The sequence below is a fragment of the Podarcis gaigeae genome (assembly GCF_964106915.1).
Source record: "Podarcis gaigeae genome assembly, chromosome: 2".
In the NCBI taxonomy this organism is placed as follows: Eukaryota; Metazoa; Chordata; class Lepidosauria; order Squamata; family Lacertidae; genus Podarcis; species Podarcis gaigeae.
In genome coordinates this window covers 111,395,646-111,423,475 of record NC_139679.1, presented here as the reverse complement: position 1 = coordinate 111,423,475, position 27,830 = coordinate 111,395,646, and the positions used below count along the sequence as shown (strand labels likewise).

The 27,830-nt window shown below is 46.5% G+C and overlaps 2 protein-coding genes across 3 annotated transcripts in view; both read right to left on the bottom strand.

Moving 5' to 3' along the window:
• LOC310837980 (killer cell lectin-like receptor subfamily B member 1B allele C) overlaps positions 1 to 581 on the bottom strand; it is an 18,278-nt gene extending 17,697 nt beyond the window's left edge. Inside the window, exon 1 of the mRNA XM_083725266.1 lies at positions 1 to 581. This exon is cut by the window's left edge and continues 547 nt beyond it. The gene's annotated coding sequence lies outside the window, so the exon portion shown is untranslated.
• Positions 582 to 1,542: 961 nt separating this feature from the next.
• On the bottom strand, positions 1,543 to 27,830 carry LOC310837957 (uncharacterized protein). Of its 2 annotated transcripts, none has more exons than XM_083725219.1 (6): positions 27,403 to 27,817; positions 23,241 to 23,339; positions 20,656 to 20,811; positions 17,586 to 17,984; positions 12,883 to 12,960; positions 1,543 to 2,235 (listed from the first exon to the last, which is right to left on the bottom strand). In XM_083725219.1, exons 1-5 carry the CDS (start codon positions 27,482 to 27,484, stop codon positions 12,926 to 12,928), a joined length of 771 nt encoding a protein of 256 aa, XP_083581345.1. In that variant the 5' UTR covers positions 27,485 to 27,817; the 3' UTR covers positions 1,543 to 2,235; positions 12,883 to 12,925. The 2 variants fall into 2 exon arrangements, with proteins under 2 accessions (XP_083581345.1, XP_083581344.1); XM_083725218.1 differs by lacking the exon at positions 1,543 to 2,235 and adding an exon at positions 11,701 to 12,185 and having other exon boundaries at positions 27,403 to 27,830.

The window sequence follows — 27,830 nt, the reverse complement described above, 5'->3', positions numbered from 1 at the left end:
CAGTTGCTTAAATGCCGGGAGATGGACCTGTGACCCTCCAGACCAGGGGTCAGCAAACCTTTCCAGCAGGGGGCAGTGCACTGTCCATCAGACCTTGTGGGGGGCCGGACTATATATTTTTTTTTGGGGGGGGGAATAAACGAATTCCTATGGCCCACAAATAACCCAGAGATGCATTTTAAATAAAAGGACACATTCTACTCATGTAAAAACACCAGGCAGGACCCACAAATAACCCAGAGAAGCATTTTAAATAAAAGGACACATTCTACTCATGTAAAAACATGCTGATTCCTGGACCGTCCTTGGGCCAGATTTAGAAGGTGATTGGGCCTGATCCGGCCCCCGGGCCTTAGTTTGCCTACCCATGCTCCAGACGTTGCAGGGATGCAAGTTCAACAATATCTGATTACTGTATTTTTTGCTTTATAAGACACACCCACCATAAGACGCACCTAGTTTTAGAGGAGGAGAACAAGAAAAAAAATATTCTCTCCCTCTCTGCTCACCGCCTCTCCAGCAAAGCGGCAGGAGAAATGGAAGGGGCTCTGTTTCTCCTGCCGCTTCACTGAAGGGGCGCTGCGCAGAGAGGGAGAGAATATTTTTTTCAGGGATAGCCGCTTGAAGCCTCCCGAGTGCAGTGGAAGCACTCCTGCTGCGCTCAGGAGGCTTCGCGTTGCTTGCTTCAGCGAAAGCTGCGCAGCCTACATTCACTCCAAAGGACACACACATTTCCCCTTACTTTTTAGGAGGGGAAAGGTGCGTCTTATAGAGTGAAAAATACAGTATGTGCCATGCAAGCTGGGGGCAGCTGGTTTGAGTTGGATTCCAACAGCTTGGGAGGGACACAAGTTCCCTACTTTGAAACCCGTATATTTGTTTTAATGGCAAAACATGAACGACAAGTTCTTAAACAGCACCTCATTCTTGGTCAGGCTTTGTCCAGGTCATTTTGCTGCCTGAGGTGAAGCAGCAAATGGTACACACACACACACACACACACACACACACACACACACACCCTGAGGCCACCACTGTGGCAAGGTGCATCTTTCTGAAAGCCAGCCAAGTTATATTGGCACCTGAGGCAGAAAATCCCACAAGTACCTCTCCCTGGAAGAAGAAAATAAAATGACAGCAAATTATATAACTAGCAATTTGCTACCCTTTCTTTCCAGGCAAAAATCAACTACTTGAGGTGCCTAAGGGTAGGACTAGCCCTTGAGTACTATAATTCAGAACAAAAATGAGATACGTTTTCTTGATTAGGGTCACAACTGGAGGCCCACACTTCGGGGGTGTTGCTGTTCCTTTTTATAACAGTTATTTACCGCATTAGAGGCAAATGAGCTGAAGTCCTGCTGCGAAAGTTGACAAGTCGCTTCAGAAGCTATGCAAAGTGTTAAAAAAAAGAGGTTTTGCGGTGCAGTGCAGCACAAATAACTGGTAACTGGTGGGAGCGGATGCGGGGGGGGGGGCGAAGGAAAAAGCAGAATTCTATGTGCCAAAATCTGCATTTTATTCTATTCTTAAGAATAGTAATGAATTGCTACTTGTATGGTGCAGCGTGCAGTGAAATTATCAAAGTGCCATGAAATTGTGAAATCATAAAATACAGAACAAATGACCAATGTTAAAAAAAATTCAAATCTCTAAAAAAGCTTGCTGAAACAGAAAGGTTTTCAGAAGGTGATGAAATACTGCAATTGTAAGTGGCCAATTGTAGCAGTGTTCCAAAAGACTGGTGCCGCAACACTAAAAGCCTTTAGTAGTTCATGTAGACACTAAATGAATTAGATACAGTATATCTGTGGGGAAAATCAAGAGGGCTATTCTAGGAGTATCACAGTGATCTGGCCAGTGAATAAAGTACAAGGCAGCCTTCCAGCTAACCTTGTCCTGGCCTTTTAGTTCTTTATACACTAACACATGGATTCTCAAACGTACTGCTCCCAGGCCCTTGAAATGACTGAAAGTGACTGAGACTCAGCAATCACAAAATGGTGTTACAGGGACAGAGCTGGTCACAAAATGGCAGTGGATGTAGGCCGAGTTTCACATAACCAGATGAAAATTACAGACACCACTCCATTGTTGGAAATTGTTAAATTCTTCCTTGTGATAAGCAGTTCTATGCATAGCTCAGCTTTCCTCAGGTTAAATAGAGGCATTTGCTCTGGAGGGAATGTGATTCAGCTTGCCCATTTTAGGCAGAACTTGCTGATTTAGAAGGATCTGAAATGGAAAAAGGATTTTTATTTTCTATTTCTCGCTTCCTACACCCACATGTCTATCAAAGCATTTTCACTTGTCTCCTGAAATTTCTTCCCCCCTTCTCTTTTCACACTTAACTTGTATCTTATTCCCCCACCACACCCAAATTTCTAGTTTCTTCCATCCATCCTCCCTTGTCCTTTTATCTTTATTTCTTCCTCCTGTAAGAACGTTCCTCACTTCTCTTCTGTTTCCAGCTGATTTATTGATGATGATTGTTATGTATTGAAGTTCTCACCCTGGCCACCAGGGGTATTGTGTATATAGTTTTCACTCAGGTCCACTTCAGTTAATTTAGACAGGAAACCCTGGGTTGTTGTTGTTACAATGTTGACAGCTGGCTGCTTATAAAAGCAGGCCGGCTGAGCTGTTCAGTTCAGTTCAGTTCAGTTCAGTTCAGTTCAGTTCCAGCTTACTATAAAGAACCACTTGGAGAAATCTCTGTGTCGACTGCTATGTCCACCCACAACTTAATAATAATGATATCAAATATTAACATTTCCCCCTAGTTTTATTCAACATCTCCTCTGGACATTTTTCTTCAGAGGAAGGAGACCTTTCCCCCCATCCCTGACCCTCCACCAACTTCTCTGGCTCCCACCCTCCTTTCCTCAGCATCCAAGGAGTTGCTGGTGCTGGCATTGCTCCAACAAAAAGGCTGTGGGATGGCTAGGAAGTGGAACATGTTGAGGAGGCACTGAAGGGTAGGCCATGGCATTGTGACACACCTGAAAATGGCCCAAGGCCCACGTGTAGCTTCCAACCCACCAGAAATGCTGTAATATCTCGAATGAAGTCCTTTAAAGGTACTTCGTGCCTGACATGAATTAGGAACTTTTTCTTTCTTCACTTGAGGCTGCCCTAGATTACTCTCTAGGCCTCAATTTCCTGCGGGTATATATAGCGTCCATCCTGCACTTTGAGAAACAGCACTTTCTTTCCAGCGCATGGGTTTGTTTGGTGTGTGTGCTGCAGGAAAAGGGAAGCTGGGGGAAGTGAAGTGAAACATCCTTTCGTTGTTATGATGAGGACAGAGGCGTAGAAAAGTAGAAGTGGAGATAAGTGATGCCAAAATGAGCGGGCTGTCTCCGCTGTGGCAAGTCTCAGGTTGTGGTCTGAAGGACACTTGACAGAGCAACCATGCTAAGGAGGACTGGGTCTGAAAGGAGAACACTTGGGATGTCTGCACACACCACCTTGAGTTGCACAAGAAATACAAAAATGAAAGAAATATGTAGGCCATAAACTAACGACCAGTGCCGCAGCACTACTAGGGACACATGTGGCGCTGTGGTCTAAACCACCCAGCCTCTTGGGCTTGCAGATCATAAGGTCAGCGGTTTGAATTCGCATGTTGGGGTTGTTGCAGGTCTAAAACCTGTTCTTCCTGGATTTTGCCAATGAGACACAGGAGACGGAAAGGAGAGAGAATCCAGCGTTTATTAGTTTGTGCAAGCTAACTGATTCAGCAGGATATTTCCCAAAGTCTGATCCCCCGGTGTTGTCCGCTGAGACTTTTTATATGGTTTACACACAATGAATACACAGAGTCCAATTAAAAGCCCCCCAAACATCTGTAGAGGATAGCTAGCAAAAAATCACTGGATACTTTTTGCCACAATGCTCTAGCATACTAGAAATACTGGACCTGTAATCTTGCTTATACAGCCCTATCTGCTAACTATTATTGTGTCTTCGTGGCCTTCACCTGCATACATTTTGTTGCAATGCTGGTATCAGCAGAGCTGTTTGTTCTTTAAACTTATGTGATCGGGGGGTAATTGACTTCCACTACCTCAGAGTGAGCTCCCGTTGTTCTGTCCCAGCTCCTGCCAACCTAGCAGTTTGAAAGCATACCAGTGCAAGTAGATAAATAGGTACTACTGTGGTGGGAAGGTAAACAGCTGTGTGCTCTGGCACTCGTCACTGTCCTCCATGCACCAGTAGCAGTTTAGTCATGCTGGCCACATGACCCAGAAAAGCTGTCTGTGGACAAACGCAGGCTCCCATAGTCATATCCCATAGTCAAATTCGACTTGACTTAACTGTCCAGGGGATCTTTAATCTTTACCTTTACCTACTGGTGCAGCATCAGTAAGGAGAAACCCTCTCTCTCTCTCTCTCTCTCTCTCTGTCTGTCTCTGCTGTTACTGTTGAAAATGAGGTGGCAAGGTTTGCTTTTCATCTTACATATGAGTGCTTGTGGGCAATGATTTGTGACACTTGGGGTGAAAGACTGGGTGGGTTGGGGAGTGAGGATCAAAAGTGTAAAGTCGCTCATATGCCGCAGAGTGATGTGAGAGGAAGAGAGGCAGTGAGTGTGCTGACCCAGGTGAGAGATGGGGTGACTGAGGCGGTTTGGTTAAGTTGGAGATTATCACTGTTGTTCTCACCACAGGTTAGTAATGCTGGTTTGATGACAGAGTTCTCGGTTTGTTTAAAGCAGGCATAGGCAACCTTCGGGCCTCCAGATGTTTTGGACTACAATTCCCATCATCCCTGACCACTGGTCCTGTTAGCTAGGGATCATGGGAGTTGTAGGCCAAAACATCTGGAGGGCCTATGCCTGGTTTAAAACATCTATCTGATTTGTTTTTTCTGGATTCTGTAATTATTGTCTGTTATTATTATTCTCTGTACATTTTTTTTGTATTTAACCTTGGGAGGTTGCAGACTCTTCTTCTCTGGAGGTTTTCAAGCAGAGGCTGGCTGGTCATCTGCCATGGATGCTTTAGTTGAAATCCCTACATTGCAGGCGATTGGACTAGATGACCCTTAGGGTCCCTTCCAACTCTGCAATTCTAGGATTCGAAGATCATTACTCTAGGATTGAAATCATGGCTGGTGCCAGCAAGGGGCGGGGTCAAGTGCTTCCCCAAACATTATTTTTCTTTCAGGGATCTTGACATGTGAGACACAACTTGCCCATGTAGAAATATACTTTTGCCCTGCTGCACCCTGCCCAAATTTATTTATTTTTTGCCATCACTGACTGAAATATTCAGTGAAGAAGGGTTGTATATATACACATAAATAACAGGTTCCTGAGAATCCTGAATAGCTGTCTGGGAGGTTGCCAGCTGTACCTCATAATTTACTGCTTTGTGTATATCTCTTTCCAGTCAGACTCCTTTGTGTATATCTCTTTCCAGTCAGAAGAGGAGGTTAAGGGGTGATATGATAGCCATGTTCAAATATATAAAAGGATGTCACATAGAGGAGGGAGAAAGGTTGTTTTCTGCTGCTCCAGAGAAGCGGACACGGAGCAATGGATCCAAACTACAAGAAAGAAGATTCCACCTAAAGATTAGGAAGAACTTCCTGACAGTAAGAGCTGTTCGACAGTGGAATTTGCTGCCAAGGAGTGTGGTGGAGTCTCCTTCTTTGGAGGTCTTTAAGCAGAGGCTTGACAACCATATGTCAGGAGTGCTCTGATGGTGTTTCCTGCTTGGCAGGGGGTTGGACTCGATGGCCCTTGTGGTCTCTTCCAACTCTATGATTCTATGATTCCTTTGGGAGCTGGCAACGTTGCCTGTGTTCCTAACTGGGGCCATTAGTTCACTCCTGACCCAGAGAGGCAGTAGAATTTCCTCTTGGGAAGTTTCCTGTTGCTTTCCTGAATGTTGCTGTCTGGGGCTTAACAGGGCCAGCCCTCCCATTAGGTAGCGAGGCAGCTGCCTCAGGCTATTGATTTTGGGCAGGGCTTTTTTCAGATGGAACTTGCCGGAACTCAGTTCCGGCACCTCTCAGGTGGGCACCGTTGCTGTTCTAAGAAAACAAGGGAGGTGTTCATGGTGAGTTCTGGCATCTCTTTTTCTGGAAAGATAGCACTGATTTGGAGCATCATGAAAGAGCAGCAAATCGGCAGTCGTTTAATTTATTAATGTTGCAATTTTAATAACAAGAAAGAGAGGGAGATGTGCTTGTTGAAGTTTCTGCTAAATATCTTGACTGGCCTTCAGTGTTATTCACCTTGACTTGAGGGGCCAGTGGCTGGGGGTTCAAGTGAGGTGCCCCCTGCTCTCCCCAAATTTGCGAGGCTTATTTGACTTTTGCTCTGTGCCACGGAAGGCTCATGTTTGGAAAGAAAAAAATATTTGTTTTTAAAAGGCCTCACTGAGAGCTTGGAGCCAGAAAAGTAAAGAAAAAGGTCTGGGCTCCTCCTGAGACTTGGTATGCAAAAAATCAGCAGGAGCAGTTTTTCAGGGCATGAAGTGCAAACTCTTGCTGATGTCTGCGCACTGAACTTCAGTAGTTGTTTTTTTTCCAAAGGCACAGGGCAGAACCTTAGTTTAGCAGAATTTTAGTGCTTAAAAAAAGTTAATCTGGTCGCTGTTCATCAGACATGCAGCATCACTACACACACTTTTTCCTGCCAGTTTAACTTTCTAGGTTTTTAAAGCACAAGCAAACTTGATGAAAAGCATCAGATGCAAACTCAGTAACTTCCCCAGAGAGAGAGAGAGAGAGAGAGAGAGAGAGAGAGAGAGCGCCAACGGAAAACAATGTAGGTGTTGCTATGGGGTTGTGTATAACCCCTGCCAGCCTTAATTTCTACCAGCAAAGTCAACATCAAAGGAGGTAGGGTGTGGTTTTTTTTTGCTTTTTAACAGCTGAGACCCCTTACTTGAGTAGGAAAGAGATTGATGATGACAGCAATTAGGGAGAAATTAGTGCCTGCAAAAGAAAGAAACTTAATGTGCAACTACATGAGTGCTTTAAGGCAGAATGGTTTCTCGGGGATTTAGATAGAATAAGGGAGAGGAAAACAACACGCTCTGTATATGGTAGCCAACCTGACTCTCTGTTGGAGAGGCTTATCTTGAGACTGTGGGTGGTGCAGTAAACTAATTCCTCAGAGTAAAAAACAATTAAATGTGTTTTCTTCCACACTGACTTCTTTATTTCACAAGAGTTAGAAGACTGGAGATTGATTCTGGGCTGAATCCAACAAAGCTAGAAGTGCTTAATAGTATTTAACTCTATGCATGCCTACTCAAGCGCAAGTCTCTTTGAGTCCAGCGGTACTTACTCCCAGACCATGTAGTACAGGGGTAGGCAACCTAAGGCCCGGGGGCCGGATGTGGCCCAAGCGCCTTCTCAATCCGGCCCATGGACGGTCCGGGAATAAGCGTGTTTTTACATGAGTAGAATGTGTCCTTTTATTTAAAATGCATCTCTGGGTTATTTGTGGTGCATAGGAATTGTTCAATTTTCCTCCCAAAATATAATCCAGCCCACCACATGGTCAGAGGGACGGTGGACCGGCCCACGGCTGAGAAAGGTTGCTGACCCCTGATGTAGTATCCTGGTTGTAAGGAGCCTCTGGACAAAGGGGCTGCATCCCAGCAGAGGCTAAAAAGTGGGACGCGGGTGGCGCTGTGGGTTAAACCACAGAGCCTAGGACTTGCCGATCAGAAGGTTGGTGGTTTGAATCCCTGCAATGGGGTGAGCTCCCGTTGCTCGGTCCCTGCTCCTGCCAACCTAGCAGTTCGAAAGCACGTCAAACTGCAAGTAGACAAATAGGTACTGCTCCAGTGGGAAAGTAAATGGTGTTTCCGTGCACTGCTCTGGTTCGCCAGAAGCGGCTTAGTCATGCTGGCCACATGACCTGGAAGCTGGCTCCCTCGGCCAATAAAGCGAGATGAGCGCCGCAACCCCAGAGTCGGTCACGACTGGACCTATTGGTCAGGGGTCCCTTTACCTTTTTACTTCTGCTTAGACACCTATAGGATTGTCCTGACCCTCCCTGTCAGATGAAGAAATTGAACTTCCAACTCCAGTTCTGCCTTAGGCTTTAATTTTTAGCTCAGGTACATAAGGCAAGGAACAGAGTGTAGAAATTAACAGGTACATGAGAGTTTAAATGCATGGCTGTGTGCAAACTAAAATACTTATCCAACGAGTGACACTCCTCACACCTTCCTTTTGAAGAGTGGGGCAGACAAAGCTATTTGCATGACATGCAGATGGTGTTCCAGGACTGGGCAAGCAAATGGCGCATCCTTCCTTCTGCATCGTATAAAAGAGGTGTGTTCATGCGCCAGCGCTGGAGTCTCCCTGTTCATGGTGATGGAGGTGGAATTGAGGCTGGCTCCATTTTATGGTCAGCTGCTTCCCCTAAAGGTGAAGGATTTGGGGTGACAGGAGGAGGTAGACTAGGCATATCTGAAGGGAGAACAGTGGGACACTCTCCTGTTATCCCACTGTTCTCCAGATGTCCTAAAATGCTATGCCCCTCCCTGGAATCTGAGATCTCTCGTCTGCAATTTGCCACCTCCACCCTGCAGCCCACTCTGCAGGGATACTCTGGCTCTCTGAGCTCCTCCCACTCTTTTCCAGATCTCACTATCTGCTTCAAGACACCACCACCATTTATTTATTTATACCCCACCCCTCCGGTTGGGTTTCCCCAGCCACTCCAGGCAGCTCCCAACAGAATATTAAAAACACGATAAAACATCAAGCATTAAAAACTTCCCTAAACAGGGCTGCCTTCAGATGTCTTCTAAAAGTCCTTGGCATCTGATGGAAGGGCGTTCCACAGGGCAGGTGCCACTACTGAGAAGGTCCTCTGCCTGGTTCCCTGTAACCTTACTTCGCGCGGTGAGGGAAACGCCAGAAGGCCATCGGTGGACCTCACTGTCCAGGCTGAACGATGGGGGTGGAGACGCTCCTTCAGGTAAACTGGGCCGAGGCCATTTAGGGCTTTCAAAGTCTGCACCAACACTTTGAATTGTGCTTGGAAACATACTGGGAGCCAATGTAGGTCTTTCAGGACTGGTGTTATATGGCCTCGGTGGCCACACCCTGTCACCAGTCTAGCAGCTGCATTCTGGATTAGTTGTTTCTAGGTCACCTTCAAAGGTAGCCCCACGTAGAGTGCATTCATGAGACTTAAGCCCAGGGCTTTTTTTTTCCAGCTGGAACTTGCTGGAACTTGGTTCTGGCACCTCTCAGGTGGGCAACATTGCTATTCTAAGAGAACAAGCATTCATGGTGAGTTCCAGCACCCCTTTTCCTATAAAAATAGCACTGCTTATGCTAAGGACTGTGGCGCAACTCTCTTTAATTTCAACAGGACAGTTAAGCACATGCATCTGAAGATTTAAATTTGTCTCATGGCCTGTGCATATTATATAAATGGAACCAGCGTAGAATAATTTTTCTCTTTCATTTCCTACAGGAACATGTAAATAAAACCAAGGCAGGGCACGCTTACAAAGAAGAAATGCTGCACATATAAAAATGTAAGGATAAATTCATAAAGCATTACAGTGGCGGTGGCTTCGGTGGCGGCAGAGAGAGGCTAGCAAGAGCGTTGAACATGTCTGCTGTGGCGGCAATGGAAGGGGGAAAACAAAACATTCCGGGGTCAAATCAGAAGCCAGGATGGCTTCTGTAATTCCCTGAATATCCTGGGAAAATAGGGACACTTGAAAGGTATGCCATTACCCTTCTAAATCCCCTGTAATCAGCAGCTAGCAAAGAACAGGGAGGGCAGGAAAATGCTGAGCACCATGACCTTATGTTTTAAATTATAAAAGCAAAAAGTTAGTGGGGAGGAAATGTTGCATTTAAGGAAATGTAGTTTGGGCCTTCGATCAATCTGGGCCTTAGGTGCAATTTGAACAATAAAAAACAGAACTCATTTTTTTTCTGGTCTAGCAAAACGTGATCAGTAAGTATGTAGCAATAGGCTTCTGTACATAGATCTGAATCAGGTGATATATATAATCACTGACAAGAGCTCCTCATGGCAAAATCCCTGCTTTTAGTGCCCGGTACCTGGTACTGATCTGAAGATCCATAAGAGCAGATGGCAATAGACCAGGATTCCTCAAACTCGGCCCTCCGGATGTTTTTGGCCTACAACTCCCATGATCCCTAGCTAGCAGGACCCGTGATCAGGGATGATGGGAATTGTAGTCTCAAAAACATCTGGAGGACCAACTTTGAGGAAGCCTGCAATAGACTAACTGCACATGGTAAGGAGCTAAGGGCACTTGACCACCTTCTTGGAGGCAAGACCGGCCTGGTTCATACTTAATGCTAAACCATGGTTTGTAATCTGAACCTGGCCAAGAAAAATGAATTATTAACCATGAACATGGTGTATTTGTAAGCCATGGTTTGTTGTTTGTTTATAAACCTTGGTTGATGGTAGCCATTCCTTAGTGTTATGTGAAGTGTTTTAAAAAATCAAAAAGTTAAATTTCAGAAAACAACCATGCTGTTGACGAAACTCCTCAGCATTTAGAGTGGTCTCAGTAATCCTTATAACAGCCACGTATGATAGGCTAGCAGTATCTTCTTACATGTGCAAGGCTGAGGCTCACAGAGGCCCACCTAAGGATATCTAGTAAGTAATGGATGAGGCGAAAATTTCACTTGGGCCTTCCTGACAGCTTGTACAATTACAGCCCCATCCTATACATGTCTGCTCAGGAAAAAAAATTCCCAATTACCATATTTTTCGTCCCATAGGACGCACCTACTTTTTTTTTGGGGGGGGGGAAATAAAGGAAATTTCCCGCCCTTTATTTCCCTCCCAAAACCAGGTCGGGGAACAGTGGGATGGTGGCGCTGCGCCTCCCCCCTGTCCCCCGAGCTTGTGGGGCTGGCCGATGTCTGTCCGGCGCGGGGCGCTCTGCTTCAGGGTGCCATGCGCGCCGGGCGGTAGGCTGCTATCCGCAGCGTGGGGAGCCCTGCGGGGAACTCCTGCAGGGCTCCCCATGCTGCGGATGTCTGTCCGGGGCGCGCTGCTTCAGGGCGCCCCGCCCGCCGGGTGGCAGGCTGCGGACCCCTGCACGAAGCACGGGGCGTCCTCCAAAGGGCGCCCCGTGCTCTGCGCTGCCGGCTGCCGCCCAAGCCCTGCGCGCCGGGGGGAATTCCCCTGGGCACGCAAGGCTTGCGGACACCTGCGCGAAGCACGAGGCATCTTCCAAAGGGCTCCCCGTGCTCCGCGCTGCCGGCTGCCGCCCAAGCCCTGCGCGCCGGGGGGAGTTCCCCCGGGCGCGCAAGGCTTGCGGACACCTGCGCAGCACGTGTCCCCTCCGGGAGCGGATAGCTTCCTGGAGCCTGGAGAGCGAGAGGTGTCGGTGCGCACCGACGCCTCTCGCTCTCCAGGCTTCAGCGATAGCCTGCATTCGCCCCATAGGATGCACACACATTTCTCCTTCATTTTTGGAGGGGGAAAAGTGTGTCCTATAGGGCGAAAAATACGGTAGTTGAATGGGATTTAATTCCAGATAGGTGGGTGTAGAATTGCAGCCTTAGTTACTATGCTGAGGCAACTGATTTATGAGCAACACAAATGAAACATTTCCAAATAACTACACTTTTTGCAGAAGGTACATAAGCAATGGTTTGGAACAGGGACCTTTGTATAATAGTGTGACTGCAATTTGGAAATGGCTACCAGTGTGCAAAGTTATGCATTCAATTTATTTTAAATGCAATTATTCCATTTATGCCCCACCTTGTTTCTGTCCTCAAACACAAGGCAGCATACATGTGGTTGCCAGGTGTCCAACATTCAGCCACTAGCCAGTCCCAGATTTAAGTGTTTTTGTTGTGCGTTGCTCTCACAAACTCATAACCTATGATAGGGATAATTTACTGTTACTCCTGTTTTACAGTTGAGGCTGAGAGGTAGGGACTTAGGCACTCAAGGCTGACAGTGCTTGAATTCCACTCTACATGATCAAAGGCCAATTCAGTTACTAGTATACATTGGCTCCAATCTCTCCCACCTATGACTTGCAAAAATGGTCATTTATGGCAAATTCTGAGAACGACTGCTGGAGAAAAGGAATTCATGCGTTGTTGTCATCGTCATTTTACTGTGTCTAGTTTGGCTTGATATAAAGTTCCATCTAGTTCTGTAGATCCGTCTGCTACCTCTTTTGCTATGGAAGAGAACAAAGAACAGAACTATTGCACAAGAACAAAATCTATCTTAACTATCAGACAAGTGTAGTTATCAAAGGGGATGAAAGATGAGTTGCCTCCGTATGATGACCACCTGAATCATACGGTTATGAGGGTTGGGGGGGCTGAATGGTGCAAATTTTTACCATCCAATGTCCTCCCCCCAATTTGCTCTTTGAATGGAGTGATAAACTGGAAGAAAGTCTTTCTGCAACAGTCCTATGTATTACAGTGATAGATTTCTAAATACCCTGCATTTAGGGCTACATCAAACAAGCAGATTCGCTTCGCCATACAAAAACAAACACATTGATGTTTGAGTTCAGTCCTGAGAAACTGGGTCATCAGAAAGGGTCTAACACAATGGATTCCAGGGCTGTGGTTTTTTTGGTGCACAAGCTGGATTGTAAAGGTTGCCTGATGTGAAGATTGGGTAATGTGAAGTCTGGCGCGGCATTAGTGAATTTATCCCAATGAATTCAAGAGAACTTAAATCACTTATTCTTCAGTTTATATGGTGTTGTGGACTGGACTGCTTGAGCTTCTAGCTGTATTTTTTGTTTGTTTTTAGTTTCAGGTTTGAAATATAATAAATGCACTATAGGATCTGGAATTTAAAAGGTGAAAAAACAGACAAGTAAACAAACATAAAACTCCAGAAGTATAGTCACTTACCTCTCCCAACAACAGCTGGGGAAATTCTCCTGACATTCTTCAATTAGTGTGATGGATGCCTGGTTCCTTCACTATCTCCTAACATATTTGAAAGGGAAAAAGAAAAACATGGACAGCATCACTCAGAGGTTGGAGTCAAAGGGGCATAGCAGAGGAGGATAAGAGTCAGGCCACTGATCCATCTAGCTCAGTATTATCTCCAGGATTTCAGACAGATGTTATCTAGTCAGTGTAGACAAAGCTGAGCTAAATGGATCAATGATCTGACTCAAAATAAAGTTGCTCCAGATGTTTCAGGCAGATGTGCAAGTAACCTTTCCCATTCCAGCACAGAGCCATTCTTCCTCCCTCCCATATGGTGCTGGAATGATTGTCCTCACTCTGATTTGGCTTCAAATTTCATCACACTGCCCAATCTCACACATTACATGGCACTGTCATGAAGTCCATTTAGAGTGAGGGCAATATTGGATGGGAAGTAAAGCTTGCAAGGTCTCCCTGAAAACATCACGAGAAAGGAGAGAGCCCCGTTTGCAGTCTATGAACATGGTGCATTTTTATCCGAACCCTAATTTCAACATGCAAGAGCAAGAGATCAGTCTTCAGATTCGTATTTCTCCGATTGAACCTGGAAGAACTGGCAGTGGATATGTTCAGTGCCTTCTATATATTTACTTTTCTAGAGGAAAAGAAATGCAAAATGACTTCCTCAAAGCTCCCCAAAGACCAATTCCATTCCAGATGGCACTCAAGTACTGCATTTTATACTTTGTTAAATCTGCCAGATCTTATTCAAGGCTACATGCCCTCAGTTCATGAGATCTGTGCTTGTACTCTATGTAGGCTACAACGGGGGGAAAGCCTTATTTATAGGGTTTACAAATACCAAACATGGTACATTTGATCACATCAACTGTAGGCCACAACCATCACATTTTACAGATTTGTTCTGAAAGTGCACAGAAAGCAATATGTTATGAACATTTAATTAGATTATACCCCGTAAGATGCGAAACAGATTTCACATTGCACCATAGACCACTAGGACAAAAAGTCTGTTCTCTGCCTAGCTGTTACTCAGATGTGTAAACGTGTTATGCTTGTGCACCTTGAGAGTGCTAGTGTGGTGTAGTGGTTAAGAGTGGTAGCATAGGCGCCGACTCCATGGGGCCTGAGGGGGCCCGAGCCCCCTCAAAAATTCGTTTGGGGGGGCTCCGCCCCCCCCAATAATTTAAGAAAATTATTACCGAATTTTTCCGGCATTCTGCCTCAGGGTCTTACTGCCCACCCTGCTCTGTTTCCTTGCTGTGTTTGCTCAAACGGAACAAAGAGCAGGGAAAGCCCCTCCCCTCCAGGCAGAGGGAAAGCAGAGTGTGTCTCTGTGCTCCGTGCAGGAGGGAGAGAGAGAGAGCGAGAGAGAGCGCGCGAGCTGGCTGACTTGGGTGGGTAGGTGAGGGAAAACTTTTGCCTTCCTTTCCTCCCTCCTCCTGTTATACCCCTCTCCTGCATTCTTAGCCAGCTGCTTCTCTGCACACCCCTCTCCTGCTCCGTGTCCCTTCTGTGTTTTTCCTTCCCTCCCCACTTAAAATGTGGTTAAAAAGCATGGATCCACATGGATCCTCAGGATCTTTGCATTGGGTCAGCCCAAATTCACCATCAGAGCACATAGCATGTCCATGGCTACAGCCTGCCCCCCAAAAATCACGCACCCACTGTTGCCTGGGGCTGCAATGGTGCAAAAATGTGGTTAAAAAGCATGGATCCACATGGATCCTCAGGATCTTTGCATTGGGTCAGCCCAAATTCACCATCAGAGCACATAGCATGTCCATGGCTACAGCCTGCCCCCCCAAAATCACGCACCCACTGTTCCCTGGGGCTGCAATGGTGCAAAAACGTGGTTACAAAACATGGATCCACATGGATCCTCAGGATCTTTGCATTGGGTCAGCCCAAATTCACCATCAGAGCACATAGCATGTCCATGGCTACAGCCTGCCCCCCCAAAATCACGCACCCACTGTTGCCTGGGGCTGCAATGGTGCAAAAACGTGGTTACAAAACATGGATCCACATGGATCCTCAGGATTTTTGCATTGGGTCACCCCAAATTCACCATCAGATCACATGTCTGTGGCCACAGCATGAAGCACAAAAATGATACATCCACTGTTTCATTCAGAATGTTTTTTCCCCTTGTTTTCCTCCTCTAAAAACGATGTGCGTGTTATGGTCAGGTGCGTGTTATAGAGCGAAAAATACGGTAGTTATATTATGCTTTGTAAAATCACAAAATTATGTTGGTATTTTTTATTTTCCTTGTTTGATGATAGTTACCTTTTAAAATACATTCAGTAATGAGTTAAAACAAATAATTATTACGGTAGTAAAAGAGGCGGCGCGAGTAGTTTTGCTCGGTGCGTGCGACTGGCCCAGCCCCTCTTTCCTTTTCCTCTCTTCTGCTCTCCCGCCGGGCGCCTGAGGGAGAGTTACTTAGCGGTTCTGAGGAGCCGCTGTTGTTTCGGCAGGGGAAAAACCGCCGCCCGCGAACCGCCGAGCTCCCTCTCTCTTTCCAGCCTCTCTCTCTCTCTCTCTCTCTCTCTCTCTCTCTCGCGCGCGCTATGGCCAAGGAGGAGGAGAAGCCCTTCAGCCAGTCTATGGCCAAGTGGCGGAGGTTCATCTACAACCCCAACAGCGGCGAGTTCCTGGGGCGAACGGCCAAGAGCTGGGGTGAGGAGGGCGAGCGAGCGCGCGAGCGCGCGGGGAAGGGAGGGGAGGGGGCGGCCGGCACGAGGGGCGGTGGGAGGCGAGGCGCGGCGGGCACTTGCCTTGCCCACCACGCATCTCTCTCCTTCTCGGTCTCTCTCCCTCCCTCAGCTGGCGAGGGGGCCACGAGGCGGGCGGCAGCAGCAGCAACGGGCCGGGAGCGGATCTTAGAAAACTTCCCGGGGCAGGACCCCAGTATGGGCCCCCCCAATATTTTTTATAAGTCGGCGCCCCTGGGGAGAAAGGTTGTTTCCTGCTGCTCCAGAGAAGCGGACACGGAGCAATGGATCCAAACTACAAGAAAGAAGATTCCACCTAAAGATTAGGAAGAACTTCCTGACAGTAAGAGCTGTTCGACAGTGGAATTTACTGCCAAGGAGTGTGGTGGAGTCTCCTTCTTTGGAGGTCTTTAAGCAGAGGCTTGACAACCATATGTCAGGAGTGCTCTGATGGTGTTTCCTGCTTGGCAGGGGGTTGGACTCGATGGCCCTTGTGGTCTCTTCCAACTCTATGATTCTATGATTCCTCTGGGAGCTGGCAACGTTGCATGTGTTCCTAACTGGGGCCATTAGTTCACTCCCCAGAGAGGCAGTAGAATTTCCTCTTGGGAAGCTTCCTGTTGCTTTCCTGAATGTTGCTGTCTGGGGCTTAACAGGGCCAGCCCTCCCATTAGGTAGCGAGGTAGCTGCCTCAGGCTATTGATTTTGGGCAGGGCTTTTTTCAGATGGAACTTGCCGGAACTCAGTTCCGGCACCTCTCAGGTGGGCACCGTTGCTGTTCTAAGAAAACAAGGGAGGTGTTCATGGTGAGTTCTGGCATCTCTTTTTCTGGAAAGATAGCACTGATTTGGAGCATCATGAAAGAGCAGCAAATCGGCAGTCCGCGAACCGCCGAGCTCCCTCTCTCTTTCCAGCCTCTCTCTCTCTCTCTCTCTCTCTCTCTCTCTCTCTCTCTCTCTCTCTCTTGCTATGGCCAAGGAGGAGGAGAAGCCCTTCAGCCAGTCTATGGCCGAGTGGCGGAGGTTCATCTACAACCCCAACAGCGGCGAGTTCCTGGGGCGAACGGCCAAGAGCTGGGGTGAGGAGGGCGAGCGAGCGCGCGCGCGCGGGGAAGGGAGGGGAGGGGCCGGCCGGCACGAGGGGCGGTGGGAGGCGAGGCGTGGCGGGCACTTGCCTTGCCCACCACGCATCTCTCTCCTCGGTCTCTCTCCCTCCCTCAGCTGGCGAGGGGGCCACGAGGCGGGCGGCAGCAGCAGCAACGGGCCGGGAGCGGATCTTAGAAAACTTCCCGGGGCAGGACCCCAGTATGGGCCCCCCCAATATTTTTTATAAGTCGGCGCCCCTGAGTGGTAGACTCGTAATCTGGTGAACCGGGTTCGCTTCCCCGCTCTTCCACATGCAGCTGCTGGGTGACCTTGGGCTAGTCACACTTCTTTGAAGTCTCTCAGCCCCACTCACCTCACAGAGTGTTTGTTGTGGGGGAGGAAGGGAAAGGAGAATGTTAGCTGCCTTGAGACTCCTTCAGGTAAAGCGGGATATCAAATCCAAACTCTTCTTCTTGATTGTTTTCTGGCACTGAGGTTTCCTGCTCCCTGCCTCCAAGAACCAGTTTATGCATTTCAGATTCTGTTATGCCAAGCTGGAGATGGGGTTTGGCACAGTCAAATGCTTCCTCATCTAAACACATAGAAAACTAGCACAATTTCAATCTCTTGGTAATGCTCAATTTCTGTGCTCAGGGTTCTCTCCCTTCCACCTCCACGTGGTAAAGAATTCAAAGACCCATCCTCCACCCTGGAGACTGAAAAGGTGCAACCCAGAAAAAAGTTTTGCCACTTAATTCTGGGCTCACCCAGGATGGTTTTGTGCTGTGTTTTGCAGGCCCAGGTCTGTGCTGAAGTGTACCGAACCTCCATAAACCTCTCTGCCTCCTCTTACCTCCAGCCACTGAAAGATTCACAAAACTACATGCATCTTTCATGTTGTTGGATATCACTGTGATTTGGTATCTCCCAGAATCTTCCGGTTGCACATTGCAGATGACCAGCCAAGCGTTCGTCATGACTGACACTCTCCTCCGATGTTTCGGCAACACCTCATAAAAGAGGTGGCAATAACGCTGCCACCACTTCTGCGGGTTGCTGGTTAGGCTGCATGACCTCATGTTAAGTTTCAGAATGAAGTCTTCCTCCGCTCCTTTGATGTGGTGCCATTGGATTTCAATGAAATCCCAGTCAGTCTTTGGGACTTGGACATCAACAGGGATGAATGCCGTTTCATTGACTGCTGCAGTGATGGGGGTCTTTGGCACTCGGATGCAGATGTCAGAAGGTTCACCTGTGTGTAAAAGAAGGAAAACCATCAAGGCTGAAATTGAACTTTCATAGAATCATTGAGTTGCAAGGGGCCACAATGGTCACCGAGTCCAATCCCCTGCAATACAGGGTTCCTTTGCCCAACATGGGGTTCAAACCCACAACCCTGAGATTAAGAGTCTCATGATCTATGGACTGAGCTGTCCCTTTCTAGGAATGTCAAATATGGAAGATTTTCAACATGTTAATCTGAATTTTCAAAGTTTGATATTAAAGGGTTAGTGGGTTTGTTTGTTTGTTTGTTTGTTTGTTTGTTTGTTTGTTTTTAAAATAGCATTTTGCTTTATTATGCTTAAGGGGAGATTCAGGAAGCTGCCATCATATGCTAATGATGACAGTAGAATTTTCAGAATAAGTTGGTGACAAATTCAGCTCTTGCTGCAACTTCCATCTTGCTTAACCCCCAGTTGCCCTATGAGTCATTAGTTCCTTGAAGATGTGAAAAGGTTAAGAAGATCATGAAGTTTTGGATCAAACTGATCTCACTAAAGAACATAAAATCATAAACAAACATCCATGTGACCTTGGGCCAACATTTTTACAGGCCGAGGTTGGCTGGATCCAGACACATTAAAAAAAAAACATTTCAGGAAAACGCATTGTAAAGCTCATAATGCAAAATCACATTGCTGAAGGATCGAACTGTACAGAGCCATCTGGTGTCAGTGTTATAACACATTTATAATGCCCCCTTTAACTAATGTAGCTGAGTCCCTTGTTCTCCCTGGAGAGACATTCTGCTCATTTAAGTATGTTGCTGCAGCAATAGAAACCCAATGAACAATGCCAGAACCCCCACAATTTTCCAGGCAGACTATATAGCATTTTTAACATGTTCAACTTCTACAATGTGCTGCACATGGAGCTGCTGTCTTTGAAGAATCTGCGGAAGCTGCCGTTGGTCCAAAATACAGCTGTTAGACTATTGAATGGGATCAACTGAGTGAAACATTTTGCCAACTCTTAAACATTTTTTTACTGGCTGCTGGTCACAATTCAAAATGTATGTTGAAATTCTTAATGCTTGATGTTAACGTTGAGTGGCTTCCGGGTCTGGGAGTTGGGAAGTTCACCTTTTCTGAATGGGGTTGCATTCCCTCTGAAGCAACAGGTGCCTTGTTTGGAGGAACTCCTAGCTTCAGCTTGTTACTGGAGGCTCAGATGATCTCTATGATGATCAGTACCTATTATCAGTTTAGGCTGGCACTATCCCTTTCCTGGACAACAAGGTATTCATATCCACCCATCTAGCTTCAAGGTCTGGGCAGGCACAGCCCCTTCTCTTGAGAAGTCTCCATCTCCGTGTGAGTTGCTGGTTTGCAAGCAGGCACTGGGTCTGGGTGGATGCAGCTTCTCCCAGCTCCTGAGGTGGCATCTGGTCCAGGGAAAGAGCATGGGACCTGCCTCCTCGCCCTGATTCCTGATTAGCCATCCTAAGCCACTGCTCAGAACCTTCCCTAAATTCTGGTAACTCTCCTCATCAGGAAAGGAAGGATCTGGAAGTTGTGTCTTCACACCAGAACAAATGGAGACAGGGGTTCCATCTGTTCTTGCCTCATCTTCCTCCTCTTTCTCCAGAGTCTACTATTCCGGGATTGAACCCAAAGGCACTGTCATGACAGCGAGGCAGGTGCCAAACAGGCTAAGAACCTCTTTGGTGGCGGCGGGCGGCTCCACATCTGTGGAACTATCTTCACAGGGATGCACACTTGGCGCCACATCCAGTTTCAGCAAAATAGCCAGTCATCTTAACCTACTTGTGTGGGATGTAATTCACTGAGAGCAGTCAAGTACAACATTCCTTGTTTTGCTAGAGTGGACATTCAAGGGAATGTTTGGTCCAGCCGGTTGAAACCTCCTGTTCCTCCTGGCCTGGAGGATCCTTCCTTGCATGTGACTAGACTAACAGGTGGACGTGACCTTTCCAGACCTGGTAAAAGGGCAAGGCATGCTGCCACTCTCTCTCTTTTCCATCTTCCTTTCATCCTGCAAGCTTCCAAGATTGCCAACTGCAGTCACTAGGTCAACCCACAAATGGGGTAAACCTGTTTGAATATTCTTGTAACTTTAAGCCTTAGCTCTGCCTTCAGGGATCACACTGTGCTCTGCCTGAGTAAACTTTCTTTTTATTGCTTATGAATAAGACTGTGGTGTCTTTATTCCTTTAGGATGGATTCAAGGGGTCTTACCATGAAAATATTAGAACACATTTCAATCTGGACAAGCCAGATTGAATTGTGTGTTGTCTTAAGAAACTCACAAAAGTTTGCATCTAGTTTTCTGCTATGTAAAGGAGAATGCACTCTGCTAAGTAAAGAAACTTGCTAATGAAAGTTAGGAAGGATATTAATAAACAATATATCCTCTCCTGCCACCCGGAACATTCCCACAACATACCCAGTTTTTCGCTTTATTCAGCACTGCAGTTTTAACAAGTTGCCTATATGGAGGGCACAAAGATAGGGAAAGCTGCTCTAAGATTTTGCACATCTGAGCTAGTGGCTGATATCGCCGCATCTCACGGCAATGAATTTCACAGCGTGAAGAAGAAGCGTGATTAATGTTTGTGTTTTTGAATCAAAGGACTCCTGCATCTGATTCGCACCCACCCACCCCAGAACTACCGTACTTACGCAAACATGAGGCAAAAGTGTCTTTGCATGAATCGTATCTTGGGAGTTTGGAGAGACGTTCCAATGCACTGCTGTTTGGGTAGTCACATTGTTGTGCTGAGTAGATCACTGGATGTGGCAAGGTCATCTGGCTTCTTTGAGCAGAGCCTTGGGAAGCTTGGAAGACATGGAAGACATTAGAGAACTGATAGCAATTAAGGACAACAGGATAAAAAAACCAACCAACCAACCACAAGAAATAGGCATGCTGTCTTTGTACAAAGTACAGTCCCAATCTTACCCTACTTAGCTTTTTTATTCTTATTTTTTGCTTCCTACTTCCTGTTACACTTTCACTTCAGCAAAATGAAGTTTACCAATAGTTCTTGTGAGTTGCTGATATCTCTATACCAGTGTTTCCCAACCTTGTGCCTCCAGATGTTTTTGGCCTACAACTCCCATCATCCCTAGCTAGCAAGACCAGTGGTCAGGGATGATGGGAGTTGTAGGCCAAAAACATCTGGAGGCACAAGGTTGGGAAACACTGCTCTATACATATCACATCTGGGTAAATGGAAAGAGCCTCATTTCCTTAGCAACAAAATATTGCTCTTTTAGAGATCTGCTCACCATATAACACCGGTCTTGAAAGACCTACATTGGCTCCCAGTACGTTTCTGAGCACAATTCCAAGTGTTGGTGCTGACCTTTAAAGCCCTAAACGGCCTCGGTCCAGTATACCTGAAGGAGCGTCTCCACCCCCATCATTCTACCCGGACACTAAGGTCCAGCGCCAAGGGCCTTCTGGCGGTTCCCTCACTGTGAGAAGCCAAGTTAGAGGGAACCAGGCAGAGGGCCTTCTCAGTAGTGGCGCCCTCCCTGTGGAACGCCCTCCCACCAGATGTCAAAGAGAACAACAACTACCAGACTTTTAGAAGACATCTGAAGGCAGCCCTGTTTAGGGAAGCTTTTAATGTTTGATGTATCACAGTATTTTAATATTCTTTTGGAAGCCACCCAGAGTGGCTGGGGAAACCCAGCCAGATGGGTGGGGTATAAATAATAAATTATTATTATTATTATTATTATTATTATTATTATTATTATTATGCGGTGGGCGGTGTTGCAGCCCCACATCCAGGAGCTTTAGTGACCCTGCAGAGGGATGCCGCCCACGTCATTCTGACTCACCCCACTGCCATGCCCCTGGCTGTCCAAATGGCACTAGCCATTTGGTTTTCGCCTACCTTGTAGCAATCGTCACAACTTTTTAAGGTTAGGCATTGGGTAAGCCTTTGTTTTAGGGAGGGGAGGTTGTAGCCTCTGCCTGCCCCTCCTCAATAAGAGTATCCTGTTAAAGGGATCCGGGGGGCGTGGATCCTGTCCAAAGTCTGGGCATGGGCTAGGGCCATGGCACGACCCCAACGGGGACCCCATGGGGTGCCCCAATTTGACTTATGTCATAGGGCTCCCACTACTGGTGGTTTACCCTTAGAGTGACTCCCTGCAGACAGGCAAGAGTCAATATATAGCCAGGTGTCATCCAAGCCTAAGCCAAACCGCTCACATCTGTAACCAATAAAGTTGTGGCCTAATTTACCCCATTAACCTAAAATAATGGTGTCCGTGATTTTATTATCTAAGGAAACTACGGGCCCAGGGCCTTGGCTCGCAATTATTTCTTTATTAAGGATATTAATCTGTCTTGCTTTCCAGTCAATACTGTATTGGCTACCAAAGCGGCCTACACTAAAACATCTACATTATAACAAAAGACCAACAACAAAACATTGTATAAGGAGTAAGTGGAAAGTTTATGACATCCTATCTGGTCGCAGGCAGTTGTTAACATTGGCCAAGTTCTTCCCTTCAGAGCATCCTTCCCCAATCTCTTGCTTTCCATATGCTTCTGGACCACAATGCCCATCATTTCAGACCTTTGGCCATGCTGGAATTTGGGCTGGTGAAATTTGGAAACCAACAGCAGCAGGATGCAGAAGCCTGCTCCAAAGGGAGGGGACAAAAGGAACAGCAGGAGGACTGCGGGGTTGGCAGGTGGAATAGAAGCACCCACGCACCCACCCCAGTATGGATAATACTCTGCTTCCTGGCATCTGAAACCATCTAGGCCAGGGGTCAGCAACCTTTTTCAGCTGTGGGGCGGTCCAACATCCCTCTGACCATGTGGTGGGCTGGACTATATTTTCTGGGGGGGAATGAACAAATTCCTATGCCCCACAAATAACCCAGAGATGCATTTTAAATAAAAGGACACATTCTACTCATGTAAAAACACGTTGATTCCTGGACCGTCCGGGGGCCGGATTCAGAAGGCGATTGGGTTGCATCTGGCCCCCGGGCCTTAGGTTGCCTACCCCTGATCTAGGCTTTTCCCTACAGAAAGAAAGGGCAGAAAGCACTCCAGACAGAAACTGTTCTGCAAGGGAGACTGGACAAAGGCAATATCCCTGCAAGGGAGGAAATGCTTGATTTCTGTCCAGCAAATGACTAGGAACTGTGCCTTATTTATTGCATGGAAGCAACAGTATCAGTGGAATGAGGAAGTCCTCTTACAAACCAGGATAATCAGAACAGGGACTACTTACCTGGAAGAGTGAGAATGATCAAAGCCAGTGTCAAAGCAACAATTCCTGCCAGCGAAATGCCAAGACCAATTTTCCACCAGAGAAGATTGGAGGATGGATCTGTGGAATTAAAAGTACGTGGTGAAGACCACTGGCTGCTCCCCCCCACACACACACACTGTTGAGTGTGCACTGCAGTTGTTACTGAGTCTGGTACTCAGCAGCAACCAAGACCACAGAAGGATCCAATGACTTCATTGCTCTGTGGAAGACCACATACCCCTAAACCAGCAATGGAGATCCACACATGGAAACAGAATTCCATGTGTTCAGCTGACATCAATGAGGATTTTTTAAATTTTAATGTAGGGATATGGATCTAAGTGTATCTCGAGCAGCTGAAGGTGTGCAAGTATTTGCTCTTGAGCAACAGTTGAAGAAGAAGAAGAAGAGTTTGGATTTGATATCCCACCTTTCACTCCCTTTAAGGAGTCTCAAAGCGGCTAACATTCTCCTTTCCCTTCCTCCCCCACAACAAACACTCTGTGAGGTGAGGGGGGCTGAGAGACTTCAGAGAAGTGTGACTGGCCCAAGGTCACCCAGCAGCTGCAGGTGGAGGAGCAGAGACGCGAACCCGGTTCCCCAGATTATGAGTCTACTGCTCTTAACCACTACACCACACTGGCTCTGGTTGAAACTAGACTGGCTTCCTTTTTGTGTCTCAGAGGCTCAAACATTATTGAGCTTTCTAAAACCACATGTACTGGAGATGGTAAACTCTGAGCCTTTCAACCCCAGGATGCTATTGGGACTCATACTATGGCTTTCTGACCTCTCCTATCCTATCGTGAGTGGTTCCCTAGACCAGGTGGCTGGGAGGTCACCTGCTTTTGATGGGGGTTACACTTCCTCTGAAGGAGCAAGGTTCGTAGCCTGGGGGTACTCCTGGATCCTCTGCTGTTGCTCGAGGCTCAGGTGGCATCAGTGGTCCAGAGTGTCTTCCTTCAGCTTCGGATGGTGGCCCAGCTATGCCCCTATCTGGACAGGGATAGCCTAACTACTGTTGTCTATGCTCTGGTAACCTCAAGGTTGTTGTTGTTTAGTCGTGTCCGACTCTTTGTGACCCCATGGACCAGAGCACGCCAGGCACTCCTGTCTTCCACTGCCTCCCACAGTTTAGTCAAACTCATGCTGGTAGCTTTGAGAACACTGTCCAACCATCTCGTCCTCTGTCGTCCCCTTCTCCTTGTGCCCTCCATCTTTCCCAGCATCAGGGTCTTTTCCAGGGAGTCTTCTCTTCTCATGAGGTGGCCAAAGTATTGGAGCCGCAGCTTCAGGATCTGTCCTTCCAGGGAGCACTCAGGGCTGATTTCCTTCAGAATGGAGAGGTTTGATCTTCTTGGTTAGATTACTGCAATGTGTAGGGCTGCCTCTGAAGACGGTTCAGAAACTTCAGCCGGTGCAGAATTCAGTGGCCACATTGCTCACCGGAGCAAGACAGTTCAGGCATATTACACTGATCCTGGTCTTACTGCACTGGCTACCAATTAGTTTATGGGTTCAGTTCAAAGCGCTGGTTTTGACCTATAAAGCCTTAAATGGCTCAGGACTCCAATACCTCAAGGACTGCCTCTTTCCATATGAACCTACCCAGACCCTGAGATCATCTTCTGAGGCCCTCCTTCTTGAAAGGTCCAGAGGGTTGCAACATGAGAACGGGGCCTTCTCTGCAGTGGCTCCCCATCTGTGGAATGCCCTCCCCAGGGAAGTTCACCTGGCGCCTTCATTACACACCCTTAGGCACCAGGCAAAAACATTCCTTTTTAACCAGGCCTTTGGTTGATCTTATTGACATCCAACACCCTTTTAGAAAGTGGCTTTTTTTGGGGGGGGGGTATTGGGTTATTGCTTTCGGTTTGATTTTATATGTTGTGGTCTTGTTGAGACCTCTGGGTATAGGGCAGTGTCTAAGTTGAATAAATAAATAAACCAAATAAATATATTGAACCCAGATTCTTAAAAAAGCATATCACAAATTATCAAGACCCAGATCTAGCCCATTAACAATTTAAAAGAACCCTCCAGTACCATCAGATTTTCAGTATCATAACTGAAAAATCTTTTTTTAAAAAAATAATAATAATGAACTGAATCCTGAAATCTTGTGAAACCTTGAAATTTCCTCAGCTTTTCATTTCAGCTCTGTTGCTTATGCTCATGAAATCAAGGTTATATTTACGGAGTCCTTTGTGTTTTGAATTAGGTCTGGTTTCCTGTGTGCCTGTTAATTTGTATTTGCTTCCTGAGCTAAATTATAGTAATATACTTTCATGTGGTAATAATCACTGTGGTAATCCAGGTGATCAGGCACGATTCAGTGAGAACATCATCTGGAAATTCTACATGCTCCAGGCAGTTAGTATCCAAAACGTTTACTCAGGTTAATTAACGGTGGTTTGGGGAGAAAGGGAAAATTCCCGTCTGTGTAAGGCATGGAACAAGCAGGTGTGTGGGCAAGCCGGTTTGTTCCATACCATGGAACCTAGCCATGAATCGTTTCAGCCAGGTTGGGGTTACAATTTCCGAGTAGAGGAAAGGAAGCTGTCCTCATAAAATGTCACAAGCACATCTAGTGCAAAAAGGTCTATTATTTTAATTGCTTACATTCCCCATCATACACCACACACTAAAAAGAAAGGAAGGAAGGAGTTCAAATCATGCTTTCATGTGTTACTTTTATTGTTGTTAGCTGCTCTGAGCCTGGCTTTGGCTGGGGAGGGCGGGATATGCCGTATTTTTTGCTCTATAACAGTGTTTTTCAACCACTGTTCCATGGCACACTAGTGTGCTGCGAGATGTTGCCTGGTGTGCCGTGGGGAAAATTGAAAAATTCAAAAGATTTTTTTTTTTTAAAGTCAAATTTTCACCCACTAGGCGGGCGCTGGACTGTGTCCACCCTATTTTCCATCCGTCCTGGGTGGGGATCAGATCGGATGGGATCGGATGAGAGCGGACAGGCGGTCCGCTCTCATCCGATTCCCCATAGAGAGCAGCGGTGCTCTGACATCTCCCTCTCCGCACACAGTGCGGAGACGGAGCTGTCATCCGCCGGCTCAGCGGGGATCAGCGGATCGATCCCTGCTGAGCAGAGAACGTTTTTGTTTGCCATTAAAGAAAAAAATATTAAACATTTTCTAATGGTGGTGTGCCTTGTGATTTTTTTCATGAAACAAGTGTGCCTTTGCCCAAAAAAGGTTGAAAAACACTGCTGTATAAGACTCACTTTTTCCCTCCTAAAAAGTAAGGGGAAATGTGTGTGCGTCTTATGGAGCGAATGCAGGCTGCGCAACTATCCCAGAAGCCAGAACAGCAAGAGGGATTGCTGCTTTCACTGCACAGCTGTTCTGGCTTCTGAAATTCAGAATATTTCCCCCCTTCTTTTCCTCCTCCAAAAACTAGATGCGTCTTGTGGGCTGGTGTGTCTTATAGAGCAAAAAATACGGTAAATAAAATTTTTTATTATTATTATTATTATTATTATTATTATTATTATTATTATTATTTGCTCCTTGCTCACGCCCTGTATCAATAGGGCCAGAGGAGTCAGTTGTTCATATATATCACAGCAATGATTCATTTATGTATTTGCCTTAGTGCAGTAACTAGCTAGAACAAAAAAAAGTGGTACTTTAAGGATATTTGGTGTTTAAGGATGCAATGAAACATGACCTGCCCAGAAATGAAGGTGAGGTAGAGGAGGTTCTGGCAAAAAAAGTAGTTTTTAATATGGCTTGGACAGTTTGAGTACAGAAACTGAGCACATTCTATCATTATAAAATCTGTGTACATGCTCGCCCTGACATTGCCTGTCTCTTAAGCACTTAATAGACACATATATCTAATGGGTCTAATCCCCTGCTCACATTTTCAAATTGCACATTATCAGCTTTCCAGCTGCATAACTTTTGTCTGCAACTCGACATTCTGTGGACAACTGCACACTAAAACACACGTGATTTTAATGATTTTGTTGAAGAAGAAGAAAAAGCCCCACGCCACGCACAAAGTTCACTACAAACTCCTTCCAAATCAAACCTACAGGCTTCCTCTTAAGAAACTTCCCTTTTAGTCGTAGTGGCTGCTCTCCTTAAAGAAAAAGGGTGGACATTTCAAAGTCAAGTACCTTTGGTTTTCTTGAGAGGTGGTCTTGGGTACGCGTCCCGGGTGGCTGGGTCTATAGCCATGTACCCATCTTCATCCTCCATCTTCAGTGTTAGTCGCCAGACGGACAAGACTTCAGAAAAGGGACTCGCAGGTCCTTTGAAATTCTTCTTGACAGCCTGATGCAATTGTATGTAAATGGGTTTACAAAACCAACTTCCCAGTTGGTGAAAGTCAGTTTCATTTAGCTGGAATCCATTAGTTAAAACTGGTATTGGGCAATGTCTGCAGGTGGCCACCAACTGCTAGTTAGCTGATAGAAAGTGTCCTTTGCGACAAGTTTATGGCAGCTGTGATCCTTTCATCCTCGTCACCTTCCTGCGAGCCAAACTCCAGGTGCGCAGCACAGCAGCTGGGGGAGAGATCAGACAACTGGGCTGGAAAGGAAAA

Excerpts from the sequence above, each read along its gene's own strand:
- LOC310837957 (XM_083725218.1), bottom strand. The coding sequence starts at position 27,484 with ATGGAGGATGAAGATGGGTACATGGCTATAGACCCAGCCACCCGGGAC. Across the intron at positions 23,340-27,402 it reads ACCTCTCAAGAAAACCAAAG|ATCCATCCTCCAATCTTCTC; the intron begins GTACTTGACTTT and ends TTAATTCCACAG. Across the intron at positions 20,812-23,240 it reads GATCATTCTCACTCTTCCAG|CTTCCCAAGGCTCTGCTCAA; the intron begins GTAAGTAGTCCC and ends ATGTCTTCCAAG.